This window comes from Mus musculus, chromosome 4 (assembly GCF_000001635.26).
Source record: "Mus musculus strain C57BL/6J chromosome 4, GRCm38.p6 C57BL/6J".
Classification (NCBI taxonomy): domain Eukaryota; kingdom Metazoa; phylum Chordata; class Mammalia; order Rodentia; family Muridae; genus Mus; species Mus musculus.
The window spans coordinates 109018370-109038745 of NC_000070.6; the positions used below are offsets into that span (position 1 = coordinate 109018370).

Consider the following 20376-nt stretch of genomic DNA (forward strand, 5'->3'; position numbering starts at 1 on the left):
CTACAGTATGGCGAACAGAGCAAGATACAGTTGTTGCTCTCTAGGAACTGGCCAGCTCTGGTTGGACTAGTCTGCTTCAATGTTCATAGCACCCAGTGACATCAGAGTGTTGAAAATACAATCAAAAGGTGTGATTAATATGCCACAAAAGGAACCATAAGTTTAGCTATGAGTATGTCTCAGTGAAAACACGTGGACATTACACAGCTACAAATGCTTACACATGTGATGGCTTTCTGCATTAGTCATTTTTTAAAAATATTTTTAGCTTCTAGGTTATTTGAAAGTGAACCTCTTACTTGACACCTTTTTATGGTAGTTGTTAATCTGCACATAAGCTTATGTTTAAGTTTTACCCTTTTTATAAGCAAATTACTCACCTGTTTTTAAACATGAAACATTTGGGTTTTCTTGGATTAGAAATAATGTGAGCATTGTAGAATGATGCACAGCATCAATGTAAAAGTGTTAGACACAGCCATTGTTAACATGTGACTTTATCTTCTATGCATAGAGAAGTTCATCTTTGATAATAAAAGTTTCTGTCTATTTCTTTCTGTTGTGTGACATTTTATTCTTCCCATTTAGTGGTATTCATGGGTAGTTTGAAATACCCTGATGAGAATGGATTTGATGCCTTCCTCAAGAAACATGGAGGTAGTGATAATGCCTCAACTGATTGTGAACGCACAGTCTTTCAGTTTGATGTCCAGAGAAAGTATTTCAAGGAAGCCCTGGATAGGTAACTATTACTTAATGCCATTATACACATGGAAATACTGGGCACGTTCTGTTGTATTTCTCTAAAACCGTCAGAATATTGGGGAAGAAGGAGCAAACTGTTACATGTCTTCTTCCTTCCTCTCCCTGCCTCCACCCCCACCCCCCCTTTTTCTTTCTTTTTAAGACAAGGTCTTACTGTATATGCATGGCTGTCTTGAAAGTCACTATATACATTAAGGTGGTCTTTAAACTCACAGAGATCACCAGCCTTTGCCTCCTGAGTGCTGGGATTCGAGGCATGTGCACCCACACTGGCTCCACATCCTGTGTTTGAACTCTCAGGAGCCTAGTGCTCACTAGGTGTCTAGCCTGGCCAGCAAGCTCCCAGGCTCTTCCTGTCTCTGCTTCCCTCGTGTTGACATTAGAGTTGTATAGCTCAGTGCCAGGCTCTTACGTAGTGCTGGGGATTGAACCCAGGTCTCATTGTTATGTAACAATCACTCTATTGATTGAGCCATTTTCCCCAGCTCCTCCTCATTAAAATCCAAACGTGAAATTAAAAAGATTGCTTCTTTAATAATGGCATCTAAAATAAAATGCTTCAGAATAAACTCAAAGTCAAAGACTTGTAATAGTAGAAAGTTAAAAAATAAATAATAAGTAAAGAGTGGCAGAAGAAGCTGTGCCATGCGCCTGACTTGTTAAGAATGAGAGCATAGAGGACTTCTTCTTGTTAAGAATGACAACAATTTCCAAACTGATTTATGGATTCGTCCCAATCACTTCACAATTTTAGTTGTCCCTTTACATCTGTGAGTGATACCGTAATTCATATGGGAAAAGTAAAAAGCAAAAATAACCCAAGTTATATTTAAGAGCAAGTTGGACTCTCATTTCCCTAGACTTAGAGCTGTAGAAATCCCAGGAGTGTGGTTCTGACATAAGGACAGACAGACACTGCTCAGTGGACTATAACCCAGATTCTAGACACAAACCGTTACACTTGCTGTCAGTAGTCTGGTGCCAAGACAGCCAAGTAGGAGAGAAAAGATGGTTAGCTTTCTGCCAGAACAATAGGAGAGCCACGTGCGAAGATATGAACCACAGTTCTTTATTCAACTGTATAGAAAATTTAACTCTAATGGGGTTACAGGCTTAAATGTGAGAACAAAAATTGTGAAATTTTGAAGAAAGTGTCAGCCTTTGTGACCTTATTATATTTGGTGATAGTTATAACGTGGTGTTTGCAAAGAGACAAATAGAATAATAAGCCACAGAAATAGATCATATAAATAATAATAATGTCACAGAAATAGCATAAAGGTGGACACTTACACAAAAGGGCTTTCTATCGGAATGCTGCCAAGACAATTGAGGTTCCATGGATATAGGAATAAAGTTGACTCTGCCACTCAAAGATACACAAAAATGTTCCAGATAGATTGTAGACTAAAAAGTGAACAAAATAGCTAATTTTTTAAGCCACAATTTAGGTAAACTTTGTCAAATAAGATTAAGAAATAAGTAAACAAACAAACCAAAGAACATAAAGGAAATGGTATACATAAAAAGACCCTGGAGACCTGGCTCAGGGGTAACCCCAGGACCATTCTTTATTAACACACAGACACAGACACACACACACAGACACAGACACACACACACTCACAGTAAACAAAATGTATGGGAGAGTATTTTTTCAATGAATAACGAAAGATTTATATTTTGAATAGTTATTGGTTTTTAGTTTATTAGGCTTTTGCATATAAGTATCCAATAATCTAAATTGATATCATATAAACATATATTAGATGTATTGCTAGAATTGAAAAATATAACCTATTCAAAGAGATTCAAATAAACATTTAAAAAAAATAAAATTCCTGATATAACTATATAAAATGATATTCAGCCTTATTAGGAATCAATGAAATGTAAATCAAAACTTTATGAGATTAAACTATTTCAAAAGTTATAGAAAACTTTACACTCTGATAATGACAAAGGGAAGAAAGCTGTGGAGGAGTGATGGGGTCAGAGCCAATGGGCAAGCGTCATGAGTATGGCCATTTCCAGAAGAGTAGACACATGTAGTAATGCATGTGTGTGCTATTCCTTTGTAATTCTTTTCTTTCCGTAATAAATACCTAGACAAACGCATGCGTATGACCCAACATACAGTGCAAAAACTCGCTTACCGTAGCAGTGTTTCTCATACTTCAGTTGTAAAGCCCAGATTTCTTTCAAATAGCAATGGAGTAGATGTGTAAATTAATTTCAGTCAATATTGTCACAGCAGCTAAAGTAAACTACACTCACATTTGTCCATATGGATGAATAGGATATCATAGCATTGAATTGAACAATACATGAACAATTATACACTACATATTTACAACTATATAAAGTTCAGAAACAAAATCATTTTGCTCAAAATGTACAAAATGGAAGTGATGGTATTTGTTCCCTTTGGTAGCAAAATTAGAGTAGTTTTTGAGAAGTTAAAAAGATTAGTTTGTTTGTTTATGCTCCTCCTATGTTTAATTCACATGTTAAAGGTTCTCACATTATCTTTAACTTTCCTCTGTGTTTAATTTCCTTCTGTGTCAAGTGATCACTTTTTAATCCGACAGTTGACTTATGGGAGGCACACGTGCAGGGTTAGTGCTGTGAGACCTGGGGACTGTGGAGTGCTTGCTTGATCCCAGAGTCACTGTTCCTGTTGGTTGTTATCAGGTGCTTTGTGTGTTGCCTATGTTTTCATTTTTACATGTGACTTTGTTTTTTTAGAACTAAGTAAAAATATTTCCCATTTTATTCAAGTTATACTAAATATTAGGAAAAATGTGAATGTCTCAATGAATATGTAGATGCCAGATCAAAGTTATAGCAAAAGATTTCAGGAAGTTAGTCTTTCAATTGTTTTGTGTTTACTGGGAAAAGAACAGGTTAGGGAAGGGTGCATGCACACACCTGTGTCCTTTCTGTTATTTAGACGACTGAGGCAGAAGTGTCCCTTGAATTCAGGAGTTCAAGGTCAGATTAGGCAACATAGTAAGATCCTCAACTTACAAACCAAACCAAACCAAACAAAACTAGAGCCAAGTGTGGTGACTCACACCTGCCATTCTAGCACTTAGTAAACTGAAGTAGGAGGATTGCTACAGTACAAGACAGAGTCTCAATAAGTCAATATTCTTAAAGCTTTAAATAAACCCATTTTGATTATATTATTATACATTTAAATAAATGGCATTTACATATGTAATTTTATGTATTAGTGCTTTTTAAAAAATTTACTTATTAATTTATATGATTACTTATGTATTAATTTATATGAGTACACTGTAGCTGTCTTCAGACAGACCAGAATTGAGTTCCATTACAGTTGGTTGTGAGCCACTATGTGGCTGCTGGGAATTGAACTCAGGATCTCTGGAAGAGCAGTCAGTGCTCTTAACCACTGAGCCATCTCTCCAGCCCGCCTGTATAAGTAAATAAATTATATTAAGCCCAGGGCCGTGGAGATGGCTCAGTGGGTAAAAGTGTCTGCTACTCAAGCCTAATCACCAGAGTTCAGTCCTTTGAACCAATATAAAAAACCAAGATCTGTGAGTGTCTGCAGTCCCAGCACCCCAAGGACGGACGGGAGGGAGGCAGCCACTCATGGCCCGGAAGCTCCAGGGTCAGCTAGCCTGATGTGTGAGCACCTCAGAAACAGGGTACATTGCTAAGGCTGTCTGCTGACTTCCATGTGTGCATCTGCATCATCTCTCTGTCTCTCTGTCTGTCTCTTTCTCTCTCACACACACTCTAGTTCCAGGGGATCGAACCCTCTCTTCTGACCTCTTTGGGCACGAGGCACACACATGCTGCATATAAATTTCATGTAGGCAAAACCTCGATATAGTTAAAATAAAAATCTAAAATTAAAATTCCAAATTTTATTTTGTAGCTTAAAAATATAATTCATTTTCTGTATCCATTCCTCTGTTGAGGGACATCTGGGTTCTTTCCAGCTTCTGGCTATTATAAATAAGGCTGCTATGAACATAGTGGAGCATGTGTCCTTATTACAAGTTGGAACATCTTCTGTGTATATGCCCAAGAGAGGTATTGCTGGATCCTCCAGGAGTACTATGTCCAATTTTCTGAGGAACCACCAGACTGACTTCCAGAGTGGTTGTACAAGCTTGCAATCCCACCAGCAATGGAGGAGTGTTCCTCTTTCTCCACATCCTCGCCATCATCTGCTGTCACCTGAATTTTTGATCTTAGCCATTCTGACTGGTGTGAGATGGAATCTCAGGGTTGTTTTGATTTGCATTTCCCTGATGATTAAGAATGTTGAACATTTTTTCAGGTACCCCCAGAGCTTGTGTCTCTAGCTGCATATATATCAGAAGATAGCCTAGTCGGCCATCATTGGGAAGAGAGGCCCCTCGGTATTGCAAACTTTATATGCCCCAGTACAGGGGAGTGCCAGGGCCAAGAAGTGGGAGTGGGTGGGTAGGGCAGCAGGGCGGGGCCAGGGTATAGGGAACTTTCGGGATAGCATTTGAAATGTAAATAAAGAAAATATCTAATAAAAACATAATTCATAACACTATTAAATGAATAGAGCGAGTTTTGTTTATTTTTATGTATAAAAGTATGGATTGATATAAAGCTTGTATATTAGAGGGAGCTGGGGATGTTGAATGTCTATAATTTTAGCTGTTAAGGAGGTTGAGGCAGGAGTGTCATGAGTTAGAGGACAGTCTGGGCAACATAGCAGTAATATTTCATCTCTTAAGTTGGAGATGTAGCTCAGTGCTTTCCTAGTGTGTGGGAGGTTGTGAGTTTGATCCTTAGCACTGCGAAGAAAGGGCAGGGTATGGAAGAGGGGACTTTTGAAAAGGCTTTCATCTGTCTATTTATGTCTTAAGTACTTTTCTGAATGAGTGCTTTATTTCACAAAGTCGGGACTTTAAAATATAAAAACGCAGGTTATTATTATTCTGATCAAGAAGATTTTGAGGTAATTTTCTAATTGAGTAAAAATAGCTAATTAAAGCGGATGTTGTTTGATGGAACTGAACAATCGTAGTAACACCTGTTGTCCTTTTCAGATGGGCCCAGTTCTTTATCCATCCACTGATGATCAGAGATGCAATTGACCGAGAGGTGGAAGCTGTGGACAGTGGTAAAGACACTTTTTATGTCTTCTAACAATTTGTTTCTCTTATTCAAACTGGCTGTTAGCATTTTTCATTCTTTTCAGAACTAAGTAATTTTATCTGTATATTTCAAAGAGCAGCATTGAAATACAGCATCATATTTAATCCTGAGCTTGGTGAATATCTCATTCAGGATCAAGCTGCCAAAAACCATAAGGATACTGGGTTCCTAAAGCTGGTGTTAGACCTTAGAGCTTCACAATTTCAGTTACTCTGTGTGTGTGTGTGTGTGTGTGTGTGTGTGTGTGTGTGTGTGTGAAGAGACACTTTGTTGGGGCTTCCTTTCAAGTGTACATTGTTACAGTTTATCCTTTGTTACTGCCAGCTAATTTTACATATTCTTGTGGCTTGAATTTTCCTATAAATTAACTGTGATATGTTTGTGAATTAAGAAATTAAAGTCCTAGCAGGAAGTGTACTTCATTTTGCTTTCTGATGATTTCTCTCAATTTTGGGGATTTATTTGCACGCTAAAAATCAAATAGGAGACTTTTAATGGGATTTATTGATTGCTTAATGAAGATTGTAGGAGGACTTCTTAAGCATTAGCTATTTTAAGCTGGCTGTGGCGGTATATTCCTGTAATCCTTGTACTGGGAAAGCTGATGCAGAAGGAGAGCCTTGAATTCCAGGGCAGGCTTGGCTACAATATGTAACCATGTTTCAAAAAAAGGAAAAAAAAGAACCATTCTAGTGATACTTCTTACTTTTACTTTAGGCATACTTACTTGCTTACATCAATGCACCTCAGTGGTGGAGGAATTGGGTAAAAGGTACCTCCCAAGCCCACTTCTCTATCCATGGTAGAGAGCGTTCTCTGAGTGCTCAGATAGTCACACTGTACTTACCAACCCTATGGCTCTGTTTGCTGTCTAGGCTATTAACTATCTGTTGCTCTTGAACAAATTACCAGAAGCTTGGTGGCTTGAAGTGCAACAAGTCATTTTCTTGTTGAGGAGGTCCAAAGTCTAAATGACTCCTCAGGTCAGCATGTTGGTTTTTTGGACTCAGAGAGAGAATCTGCTCTTCATTTCGTTCCATCTCAGCTAGTGTCTGGAGTGTTAACCCTTTCCTCTCTGATCTGCTTCTGACAGACTGTTTCTGACCTCCCATCCCCCACGCTTAAGGCCCCTTACTGTAATAATGAATCTATATCAAGAAATCCCGAGTAACCTCTCTTTTTCAGGGTTTATGACTTTATCATATCTGCAAAGTTCCTGTTACTATCTATCTAAGCTAACAAATTCACACATGTCAAAGATTAGGGGATGGCCTGTCCTCCAGCTCCTCTCCCTGTCCTGCTGTATCCACAGCTATAGCCCATCTCAGCCAAGATATACTCTCCTTTTAAAACAGTTTCTCTCATGTTATAGCCACATCTTCCTATTTTTACAGAGACTTTTAAGAACAATATTTGCATTCAAAGAACGAACATATTTTTATTGGCCACCTTTATAATTTATAGCTAAAGTATATCCCTGAATACTGACTTGTGCTAATGTTTCTGTTTTATCCAGTTTCTTACCGACTGTAACAGTTATACTTTCTAACGAGTTTCCCTGGCTTCACTTTTGGTTCTCATCAATCAGATTGGTGTAAAGAACGGATTTTTTAAACTGTAGATCTCATTTTATCTCCCATGCCTGTCAAATTTCTGCAGTGCTTTACCCCAGGATAATTAATAATTAGCATCTGTTGAGTACTCCTTCTTTGTATTATTGTCCGTGCTGAAACTATGCTTAGAGGGTTTGAGAACACAGCGTTGTAGAGTCCGTGGCTTCCCTAGAGATCAGTAGTCATTTATGAGTGAATGGCTATGCTTAGGTGACCTTTTGTCTTCCTTTCGATTTTCACTTTTGTTCTGTCCTATTGACCTGTGTGTGTGTCAGAGGTGCCATGCTCTCTTTCCTCCCTTTGTTTTGAACATCTCCCATTTATGCTTCTCTTCCTTTACTCAGAAAATTCTCATTTTTCCTTCAACACAACTTGAGTTGCTTTTTAAAAAAAACCTTTCTTTACAGTGTCCATCACTAACACAAACATATTTCTTGTTTATTGTTTATCTTCCCTATGGGAATGCAAACTTAGTACAAGGCTTTTATTGATATTTCTGCTACCAACTAGTGTGTGTGTGATGAACAGTAGGTTTTAGTAAATATTTTTTTTGAAAGACTGGCATCTTATGTAATCTTATGTAAGAGTCATATGCTCTTGGTCCTGTTAGGTCCCTTTATGGAATCAGAGAAGTTAGGTAACTTGCTCAGAGTTGTACCTTTCAGTGATACAACTGGGATTGTGGCTGCCCTAGCCTGTTTGGGCTTCCTTAATAGATTACTGCAGGCTCGGGGCTTACGGAGTCGGCACCTCTCTATTGTAGAGGTTAAGAGGCTAAGGAGTCCATTGTGAAAGCACCTGCAGATTTGGTGTCTGACAATGGCCTGCTCCTTGATTTGTAGACTGCCACCTTTACATAACAGAAGGGGCAGGGAAACTCTCTGAGTAGATTTTTTTGTCTTGATTTTGAGGGCCTGAGCCATCTCTCCAGCACTGGATCTCTTTTATAAACACACTCATTTCATTCATGAGGGCTTATGATTTAAACACTTAACAGTCCTCATCTTTGAAAGCTGTCACATTGAAGATGGGTTTTAACTTAGGAATTTTAGATAAAAACACTGCATGTATAGCATTAGCAATGATACTGTGACTTCCAAGTAATTGTTAACCATCAGACTTTATTGTCAATAGAGTTGCTTTGTATGACATTTAAACAAAATATATGACCACGGCCTCAGATCTGAAGACTAACAGCATTTTATTAGTGCCCTTTTTCAGGAAATTCTTAGACCTAGAAATCTAGAGCTGAAACATTCAGATCATTAACTACATTGCCTCATTTGAAAATAAGAGAAAAACTCTAGAAAGGCGATCAGTTTCCTCAGAATGATTGATTAAGTGATAGGACCAAGTTTAGGTTGTTGAGTTACCAGCTTCAGTTTTATAACATATTTTTAAAGTCAATTTTATTGCTTTCTTGCTTTCAGTTCTGTAAGCTTGAATTTCTAGACAGTCAAGAAAATAATGAAATTTCATTTTACTGAAAATATTTTTTTAAAACTTACAGAGTATCAGCTTGCAAGGCCTTCTGATGCAAACAGAAAAGAAATGTTGTTTGGAAGCCTCGCTAGACCGGGACATCCTATGGGGAAGTTTTTTTGGGGTAAGATACTATAATTTATCTTATTTCTAGGTAAGGAGGATGAGAATAAGACACACTGATTAAGAGGGTTAGAAATGTTGGTACAGTGCTTGCCTAGAAAGCATAAGACTCTGAATTTGATCCCCACAACTGCATAAAACTGGGTTTGGTGGGTGCATTCATGTTATTCCTCAGGGAGGTAGAGGTGGGAGGATCAGAACGTCAATGTTATCTTCAGCTCCCAGGCCAGCCTGGGATATATGAGACCCTGTTATAACCAAGGAAGGACAACAACAAAATGAAACACAGAACCTACCCAGACCACCCAAAACTAAAGAACAATTCATGGTGCTGGGATAGCAAAGTGCTCTTTACCTTCTAAGAGCGCAGCTGGAAAACTCTTGGAATAGTGTTGTGTGAGCTTGCTGTGCTTGATCCTCTAGCACTGAGTGTTGCTAGAATAGAGCTGGACATTTTGTGAGTGCTGTCTAGATGCCAGACACTGTGCTGGCCTCGTATGCATTATAGCATTAGCTTGTTATCAAGTATTAAGAGATAGGTACCATTATAATCTCCATTTAAAGATAAACATGCTCTGGAAGTTGAGTGATTTGCTTAATTTACACAGGTCATAAATATTTGATGGGGGTTTGAGTATCTCTTTATCTGATTGTAAAGTCTGCACCCCAACCTGATGTTTCCATTTATCAAGAGACACTCAGGAATGGTTTTCTAATACTTTTTGAGCTGTGGCCTAATTTTGTTTAACAGGTAAGCCGTTGAACTGGTATCTGCTTTTCATAATGGCTTTTTATTGTTGGTAGATGTCAGTTGTAATCTGTTAATCTTGTCATAGTATAGAGGCCAGGATGGATTGATCTAATTCAAGGCTGTTTTATAATATTTTTCTGTATCTGTTGTGTAACTTATGGCATACTAGCTTTTTATGTTTTATTTTTAAGAATTAGGCAGAATTTTAGTAAAATAATTCAGAGGGGAAAACCAATTTAATACTAGACTATCAAGAAAGGAACTTTAGGCAATTACTGTCAGTTGTTGAGGTTTTTTCCAACCATCAATCCCTATGTGTCTATTTCAGAATTGTCTCCTGGCTTATGCTATTACTACATGTCACTTGGGTAATTTCATAGGTTTTCTAAGCTTGTAGAAAACTCATTGTTGGTGTAGAAGACCTTTAACAGTTACTTCTATAATTTTTAATGTTTTAAATTTTTTATAGGAAATGCTGAGACACTCAAGCATGAACCAAAGAAGAATAACATTGATACACATGCCAGACTGAGAGAATTCTGGATGCGCTACTACTCTGCTCATTACATGACCTTAGTTGTTCAGTCCAAAGGTAGTGTTATCTGTTACACCCCTAGAGTTACTCTGAAGTATCATTTGCCCTTGATTAACAGGTCTTGAGTAGCAAGAGTCCATTCAGATGCAGTTTATTTTTGAAATTTTGCAGCATTTTAGAAAACCTTACAGATGAAACACATAGCCTAGAAAGAAAAAAAATTTAAGAAAAAGCTAGATGACATGAATACATAAAATACATGTACATAATATTTTATTTTATTTATTACCATAAAATATACACAAATCTATAAAGTATACATTTAATCTAAACCTGGATAAACACATTGCATCATTTACAGCAGAGAGAAATGTAAACAGACGCAAATGTATTAAAGCATAACTACATGGAATGAATGGTAGTCAATTAGTACTGACATCGTTTCTTATCCTTCTCCACTGTTGTGACATCTGCATGAAGCTGCTGATCATGTCCACACGGAGAGTTAGTCTGCTCTAGTCAACTGTATTGTAGGCTTTTTTTTTTTCTTTTAAAAAGGTCTCAGTACTTGAACAGTCTTCACCGTATATAATGTGTATGAAATCTAAAGTACATGTCAATAGGTAGTTTATGTTACTGATATGGCTTTTGTGAAGATCTGGCTGTTAGTCAATTTTTGGGATAGTCAAAAATGAGATGGAAAACAATTGAGAAGGACATTTGACCTCTGGCTTCCATACATATGAACACATGCATGTACACATGCACAATCATAGAGCATGCACATATAGTCCCATAGAGATGAGGGTGTGTGTGTGTGAGGGTGTGTGTGTGAGGGTGTGTGTGTGTGTGAGGGTGTGTGTATGGGTGAGGGTGTATGTGTGTGAGGGTGTGTGTATGGGTGAGGGTGTGTGTGTGAGGGTGTGTGTGTGTGTGTGTGTGTGTGTGTGTGTGTGAGAGGGTGTGTGTGTGTGTGAGGGTGTGTGTGTGTGTGAGGGTGTGTGTGTGTGTGTGAGGGTGTGTGTATGTGAGGGTGTGTGTGTGTGTGTGTGTGAGGGTGTGTGTGTGTGAGGGTGTGTGTGTGTGAGGGTGTGTGTGTGAGGGTGTGTGTTTGTGTGTGAGGGTGTGTATTTACTGCCCCAGGGGTCAATATTCCCACATGTTGTTCAAAGATCAACTGTTCTACTTTCATAGGATGTTTGAGTCACTATGGCATATTGTTACTCTATTATCTGGCAAATTACAAACTGGAGCTAGAGAGATGACTCAGCAGAGTGCTTGCTCTGCTTGCAGTGAGCCAGACTTTGGTTCTTAGCATCCGTGATGGGTGCCTAACAACTGCCTATATTTACAACTCTAGGGGATCGCACATCTTCTTCTGGTCTCCACCAGCACCCCAACACTAATACACATACCACACAACACATACAACACACACACACACCACTATACATAAATACAAATATTTCTTAAAAATGGAAGGAAATGAATATGTTACAAAGTAATGGCAAAGTTCACAGAAACGTAGATCATCTCATACAAATCATCTCTCACAGAAATAGGTCATTTATGGACTAACTTCAAGTGCGTATGAGTATACTGGTGTACTACTCAGAGGTCATGTGTGGTTGAGACAGGGGCTCATGTAGCCTTGACCTTCTGGGATTTCAGGCATGTGCCACCACACCTAGCTCAGCTGTTGTGTTTTCTTTTCAGATGATTCATATTTGTGGTTTTATATTTATATTGCTCATAAACTTACAGGGCAAGCTGTTTGTTCATCCCTATATAAAGGTCCTATAAGATAATTAAGAGCAATCCTGTAGCAATGATAGAAGCATTCTAAATGTCAAGACTGAAGAGCATCTCTGCTCCTTCCATGTCCTGATTATCTTAGTGACTCACTGAGGAGACTCCAGTAACTTCTGTTGTCTTGGGGGTTTAACCTTTTGTAGATGTCCTAATAATCACGTGTTAAACAATTCCTTTTGACATTATAGTTTGCATGTTTCTTCTCTTCTCCTCTCACCAAATATCATTCTCCGTTCTATAAAATTTTGACCCAACCTCTTCAAAATTGAGATCAAACAAAGCTGATAACATATGAAACAGTTTTCATTTTTCAAAATTAATCCAAAAATGTGATTCTAAATTGCATTTATATTGTTGTAGCAGGCATTGCTTATTTTTAGTATAGAGGTTAATTTATAAATTGTTGCAAATTACTTCATGCATATGAAGTTTTATTCACTCTGGTGTTTGTCCCTTTGTGATCTTTTCCTGTTTGATACAGTGATTGATACTGGTGCAGATTTTTGTTTGTTTTTGAGACAGGGTCTCTTTGTATCCCTCAACTTGCTGTATAGACTTGGCCTGCCCTGAACTCAGAGAGATTCACCTACCTTAGTCTCCTAAGTCTTATTGTCAAATTCTAAAATAAACAATAGAATTGTGATGAGATCACATATAATCTAGAGTTTTTTGATTTTGAGAATTTCTCTTTTTATGCTACTTAAAAGTCAAATTTCTGGGTCTGAGGAGATGGATGGCTCAGTTCCTGAAGAGCTTGTTTCACAGGCATGAGGATCTGAGTTCAGACTCCAGCACCTATGGCACGTGCCACCCCAGCTCTGGGGAGGCAGAGAGGGCGGATCCCTCAGACTTGCTGGCTAGCCGGGCTAGCTGAGTTAGCAAGCTCCAGGTTCCAGAGGCCGTGTAGAGAATATTGAGGAGGAAGGACTAGTGAGATGGTTTGGCAGGTAAGACCAAGTATGAGTTCAGTCTACAGCATCTACATGGTGACTTCACACACAAACAAATGTAATTAAAAGTAGGTTTTTGCAGGTATTTAGGAGTAACTTTAAAAAAAAGGTATTTGGGATATAATATATGAGAGAAGAATTAAAAAGCGGAGAACGATTGAGGGAGACAGCAAATATCAACCTTTGGACCCTACTTGTACACACATCACATCACAACACATCACAACATCAAATACTTAAATAGAGCTGACAAATACTTTAGCAGATTAAGGTGCTTGCTTCTAAGTACGACTCCTTGATTTTAATCCTGGGGATAAACAAGGTATTCCTGCAAATTGTCCTCTGAACTCCTCACATGCACAGTGGTACACACACACACACACACACGCACACACGCACACACACACACACACACACGCACACACACACACACACGCACAAATCTAACAACAAGTGAACTATCTGTGTAAGTAAAGTTTGGCTTAAATTCAAAACTTGATTAGTCTTTTTTTTTTTTTTTTTAATTTTGCCTTTAGTTTCTTTTCTTCAAATTACTGGGAATTAAGCTCAAGAGTTCTCTCATGATAATCACATGGTTTGTCACTAGCAAAACCTTGTGTGCCTTTTCTAACCTTGTCAGTGGGCAGTTAGAGTCTAGCAAAACTGTGGGTGTGGTACGGTTTTTCTTCTCTGTTGATAGCCTTCCCGGATAGCTTTCCCGGTAGGTACTTCTGCTAGGTTAATAGCAGTCGATGTTAGCCTCATTCACAAGTGTATAAAAGACAACCTCCAGTGTGGCCACAGTTTTCTCCACTGACTAACGATTGTGTGTCCTGTTCTTCCACACCCCTTCCCCTCATCGTTCTTCAAGAAACCCTGGACACTTTGGAAAAGTGGGTGACGGAGATCTTCTCTCAGATACCAAACAAGTAAGACAGTTGCTTTCTGTAAGTTACATGTCTCCACAGTTAAAGGGCACACCTTTTTGTGTAAGTCCCAAAGGTATTTTTGTTCTTGTTTTTGTTTTTTTCAAAGGTTGTAATACTAAGACCTAAGGAAGTTTACTAACTTAGTCAAGATCATATTACTTTTGAGTAGAAAAGCTAAGATAGGAACATTTTTCCATAATTTCTATAGTTCAAAAATTGCATGCTTATAAATTTATATTAAGCAATACTTTTGAAGATTTTTGTTTGTTTTTACATTTATTGTTTGTTTTTCTGTTACTGTCCAGGGCATTTGGAACTGTTATATGAGAGGACCGTATTGGAGAGCATGTCACGTGCACCCACCTCTCTAAATGAATTCTGTTTAGAAAGGCATTTATTCTTCTCTTTTGTCAGTTGTTTGGAATGTGGACTGTTTTTCCCGTTGAAGAAGTAGTTTGTATATCTTATCACTCCACATATAGTTGTTACATTTAAAAAGTATTATTTCTAGGACAGCTTTACTACCTAAAAGTCCCTCTTACAGGAGGAGAGCCATGAGTAAATGGCACGGAGAGAGGCTGTAAATATTAGGGCAGGGTCCCTTGGATGCCGACAAAAAATGGACTGTAGTCAGGATCACTCTATGGTCATGCTGAGACTTCTCTTAGCCAGCACTGCGCAGGGTGGATTGTTTATGGATGTCAGTCAGTGAAGCACCCCTAATGATATTATTCATAAAGGCTGTTCCTAATTTAATCTTAATGTGTTTGTTTTATTTTCAGTGGGCTACCTAAACCAAACTTTAGCCATTTAACGGATCCTTTTGACACACCAGCATTTAACAAACTTTATAGAGGTTTGTGAATTGAAGGCTTAAAATTGCTTGAAATAACTTTAGTACCTTTCCTAAAACTTAAGACTGCCAGTTTTCTTGGAAATGCAAACAAAACAGAACTTATGACTATGAGGTCTAGTTAGGGATAGACAGAGCCACTGGCGAGCTGTGGTGTTTGTGGCTGCTGGTCTATGTCCCTCTCTGTCTTTCCCATGTTCCTTTTCTTCTTGTCACCTCCCCTCCACCTTTTCATTCTTCCATTAAGAAAGCAAAGGTAGAAAAGGAAAAGACCTTAAAATTATTTTTTTAAAACTTAGTTATACATAATAGTATTTGTTAAATTAAGAGGACCTCAGGTGTCAGGGAACTGGAACGGGCCCCTTTAAGTTTTACTACTCCTAGAAAGAGAAACAGATTGGGCAAATTTCTTCTGCTACTGTATAGGCAAACTAATGTAAAATATTGAAGATTATGAAAATAGGTACTTAATAAATATATATACTGATCTTTTTTTTTTTAATTTGGCATCTGTAGTAACTGTACAATGAATTGTTACATGATCTCATTATAATTTACTTCCATAACATCCTCTTGTCTCTGTGTTACATAACATGTTACTTGTCTCTGTGTTACAGAGACATTCTTAAGTCTCCTGCTTTTTGGTTCTTTTAATCACAGTAGTTGTTTTTTCTTCCCTCCCTCCTTCCCTCCCTCCCTCCCTCCTTCCCTCCCTCCCTCCCTCCCTCCCTCCCTCCCTCCCTCCCTCCCTCCCTCCCTCCCTCTGTCCCTCCCTGTTGCCTTCCATCTTGTCCACTCCAGGGTCAGCCTCACCTCCTATCATCAGTGACTGTTTTTAGCTCACCCTTTCTGCTTCATCCTGTTAAGCCAGATATTCCAAGAGAGTATTTTCAGTTGTTTCTAGCTTTAGATTTTCTATTCATAGACTCATAATCTCCAGAAATACTTTAGTCAGGGCCCACATTTCATTATGAGAAATAGAAGCAGGAAGACTTAAGTGCAAGTGAGTTTTATGAAGATCCTGTTTTAAGCACTGTAACCAGGAAAGTGGTGGAGTGGGTTTTGCCATGGACCCCCTTAGACCTGCACCTTTCTTGAAAGAAGGGATTCATCCTTCATAGTATTTCACAGAGTCCTAGTTCTTTTTAATTCTTGCTTAAAACAGAATTACTCAAATTAGAAAATTGGTAACTTAAGTAACAACTGCAATAATAGCCATCCTGTGATTGCTGGAGGATGAAGACATTGAACAAATACCTGTTCTTGTAACAGAGGATGTTATGGAAAACCTTACACCAGTTCCTCTACATTTTTGTTTAGTTGTTCCAATCAGAAAAATCCATGCTCTGACCATCACATGGGCACTTCCTCCTCAGCAGCAGCACTACAGGTAAGCCTCCAGGGGGTTTGCTTCATTAAACCCGAAGTCACGCCAGGGTTCAGAGAAGGCTGGGTGCTGTAAGTTTAGGGTTTCTATATTTAAAACCCAAGTGTTTTTTAGCCTGGAATTTAATTGCTACATTATCAAGTCTTGGGCATTTCATGGCTTTTTTGGGTATAGAGACTAGAATTTTCTGCCTAGAGTGGTGGTGCCCACCTTTAGTTCTAGCACTTGGGAGGCAGAGGCCTACAAATCTCTGGGTTTGAGGCTAGCCTGGTCTATAGAGAGAGTTCCAGGACAACCAGGGCTACACAGAGAAATCCTGTCTCAAAAACGAAAACCAAAACTTAGATTTTTCTTATAATGAATAACTTTACCAGAGTCTTTGAAATTAGACATTTGAAAAAAAAATGGGGTGGGGGATTTAGCTCAGTGGTAGAGTGCTTGCCTAGCAAGTGCAAGGCCCTGGGTTCTGTCCTCAGCTCCGAAAAAACAAAAGAAAACAAAACAACAACCAAACAACAACAAAAAAAGAAATTAGACATTTGGTATTGTTTACTAATTACTCTTTAGTAGTTATAGAGTAAAATATATTAATTTATGATTTATTTTCCATGGCATGAATCTTTTATTTACTTGTCAAAAGTGAAAGTTACATAGCTTTAAGTTCCAAGGATTTACTTCTGTGAGTTGGGGGATTATACAAACTAGGGTAAGAATACCAGTTTATCAGGGTTTGAGCAGCATGGTTTGGGCCAAGCATGATTTTATTTTGTTTTGTTTTTAGGTAAGGAATGGTCAAGTCTACAAATGCTTTATAATAAATAAATGCAATTGAATTGACATAAATTTATATTTTTAAAAAATACATTTTTTGTTGTTTTTTTGTTTTGTTTTGTTTTGTTTTGTTTTGTTTTGTTTTGTTTTGTTTTTGAGACATAGTATCTCTACATAGGCCTGGCTGATCTGCAGCTCACTGTATAGACCAGGCTGGCCTTGAACTCACAGATCCACCTGTTTCTACCTTCCAAGTGCTGGGGTTAAAGGTGTGCTGTACCACTACACCTGACTGACCCTTATGTTCATTTTCCAATTATGTGTGTGTGTCAGCATGTGGGTATTTACACATGAGAGCACGTGCCTTCTTGGAGCCCAGAAGAGGGTGTTTAATCCTCTGGAACTGGAGTTACTGGTGGTCATTTAAACTGTACAAAACGGGTTCTGGGAAGAGAAGTTCAATTTTATGCAAGAGCAGTATAGAACCATCTCACCAGCCCCTCTCATTTTTTTAAGTGTAGTCCAAACAAAACAAGGCTGTGAGGACAAACCCAGTAGAAGAAAGGGAAGCAGTGTGTGTTGCTTGAGCTCAGTAAAAAATGTGTTTTGTTACATGCTAGAATATTTGAATAATCAAGCCCACTAAAATTAACAAAAACATATGGTTATAGTAAAAAAGCAGGAAGGTGCATATATTGCAAAAAGCAATATATATGGGATAGTTACAAATATCTTAAGAAATGTTGACGTTGTTAAACTAATGCTAAGGAGGATCAGCTAAAATATTGTTCTGTCCTTGTCTCTGTCCTCAAAGATGTGCCAAACATTAGTAGCTTATTTTATATTGTTCAGGCATTAAAATATTGAGTGTATGGGGCTGGAGATAGGGCTTAGCTGTAAGGAGCACAGCTTGCTCTTCCAGAGGACCTGAGTTTCTCAGCACCCTTGTAGCAGCTCAGAATTGTGTATCCCTCCAGTTCCAGTCACCCAGTCATGGTGCCCTCTTCTGGCCTCTGTGAGCATTGCATGCATGTGGTACACTGACACACATGCAAGCAAAGCACACACACATATACATAATATATGTATACATATATACATATTAAAAATAATCTTTTAAAAACTAAAAAGAACCAAATATTAAACATCTCTTAGGTGATAGTATCTCAGAATATGCTGTTATCAAAGACTTTATCCTTTTGATCACTAATATTGAAGAAATGTTGAAAATTACAAATGACAAGTTGTAGGTGTTGGTCTGTTGCCATCTAGCTATTCTGTGAGACCTGATGCTTTATTTAACATTTCATTTTTCAGTCATTGTTATACCCCAAATAAGTTGACCCCAGTAAGTTAGCTTTACTAGAGGACAGTTTCACAGACTTTCCCTTCAGTGTTGCCAGATGCAGCCATATTAGCTCTGTTCAGATGCAGATGTCAGTCAGCCGGGCTTAGTCAGTCCATAGCTGCTTTTACTCTGAGCCAGTCCAGTGTGTGTAATTCAATTGATAGGTTAGTCTATAGTACGAAGTCTTTTGAGAATTGTGTTCCAGAGTTAAAATGATATTTTTGATATTTTTCAAGAACTTAATAAATTTTGGTGGACATGGTAGCCAGTACCAAAAGTCCCTATGTGTTTATTACATTACAAAAATACTAGCTAAATGAATTTTGAGAGAATTTGAACAATATATTTTTACATTTATTATATTGTGTGGTAATAACTGTGTTGCACAAGAGTCTGTGAGTAGTAAGTGGTTAATCAGATGGAGAGGAAAAGAAAAGTGCATGAAATTGTATTTTTGGTTTATGATCCCAGTGTTCTTAAACTGAAGCCAGGCTCTCGATGTTCCAGCCTTTAGCAAAGTGGTTTTTTAAATCATTGATACAGTAATGAAAGCCTTTGTGAAAATCTGATTCTGGACACTATTGGGTTCTAAAATGTTAGTCTGTATTCCAGCAGAGGAAGCTTGGGAGATGGGCACAGGAGGCTCTGTGGGGCTCATTGGCCAGGCCAGCCAGTGTAATCCAATTGGTAACCTCCAGGCCTGTGAGAGGGTGCTTCACGGCGGGTGATTGACACCATACAGCTGATACCTAAGATCTCTCTCGGGCCTCCCCATGTACACATGTGCATATGTACCTGCACACACATGTTAGTACACAGGAACACACACACACACACACACACACACACGCGCGCATCTAGGAGACCTCAAAAAAAAAAACCACGCCTCTTTCCTGTAAAAGGTAGCAAACTTATATTTTGGAATTATTCTGCTCTTTTAGTGAGCTTACATGAAATGTCTTATCATTTTCTGTTTTTATATTATGGTTGTTGTTAGCTGATTACAATTTCATCTTTACTGATGTCATAAGAACAAGCTTAGATTCTCAAACCTTGTGTATTTAAACCTGATTTTGACTTCTGACCTTTGTTATAATTAATTTTTTAGGGTGAAGCCACTTCATTATATTTCCTGGCTTGTTGGACATGAAGGCAAAGGCAGCATTCTTTCTTATCTTAGAAAAAAGCAAGTATTCAATTATTAAGCATTTTTCTGTAACAATCTCTAAATAATAACAGTAGGTTTTACCATGTATTCCTTTGCTTTAGTTGTTATAAGGTCTGGAATCAAAATATTAATCATAGTCATAATAATAACCTAGGTCATTTTAGTGACCATATTTTTAAATTTTTAATTTTTTATTTTATGTGCATTGGTGTTTTGTCAGGCCCCCTGGAAGTGGAGTTACAGACAGTTGTAAGCTACCATGTGGGTGCTGGGAATTGAACCCAGGTCCTCTGGAAGAGCAGCCAGTGCTCTTAACCATAGAGCTGTCTTTTTAGCTCATGTTGGAAATGACAAAATATAACAAAATTAAAACAAAATTATACATGAAAATTAACAGCTGATCCCATAATTATATAAAAAGTTTAGTTCTAATAAAAGTATTTGAATAAGTAACTCAGTTATTTTAATGCGGTGGCTCTCTAGGGTTTCCATCCCAGAAGGTGGGCTGTAGAATCCTCCTGAATATGTGCAGTTAAGAAGAGGCGATGCAGCTGTGTTATCAGAGAGTGTCCTAATGCAGCTAAGGCCCTGCTTCATTTCTGACCAAACAGTAGAAATAGAACTTTAGAATCTGGACTGTACTGTAGTTTGTCTTTCTCTTTGTACTAATTCAAGAATAAAAGGATAGATGAAAATTTTGTAGAAATAATA

The 20376-nt window shown here is 38.1% G+C and overlaps 1 protein-coding gene across 3 annotated transcripts in view; it reads left to right on the forward strand.

Annotated features, from left to right (window-relative positions):
* Positions 1-20376, forward strand: part of Nrd1 (nardilysin, N-arginine dibasic convertase, NRD convertase 1) — a 61123-nt gene that overhangs the window by 17715 nt on the left and 23032 nt on the right. For 2 of the 3 annotated variants that reach the window (NM_001347169.2, NM_146150.3), the window contains 8 exons: positions 589-742; positions 5835-5908; positions 9067-9162; positions 10382-10504; positions 14081-14138; positions 14921-14994; positions 16312-16381; positions 19606-19683. In NM_001347169.2, coding sequence (NP_001334098.1) covers positions 589-742; positions 5835-5908; positions 9067-9162; positions 10382-10504; positions 14081-14138; positions 14921-14994; positions 16312-16381; positions 19606-19683 — 727 coding nt within the window. The remainder of the gene's footprint in view (positions 1-588; positions 743-5834; positions 5909-9066; positions 9163-10381; positions 10505-14080; positions 14139-14920; positions 14995-16311; positions 16382-19605; positions 19684-20376) is intronic. The other variant, NM_001346554.1, reaches the window with a different exon arrangement.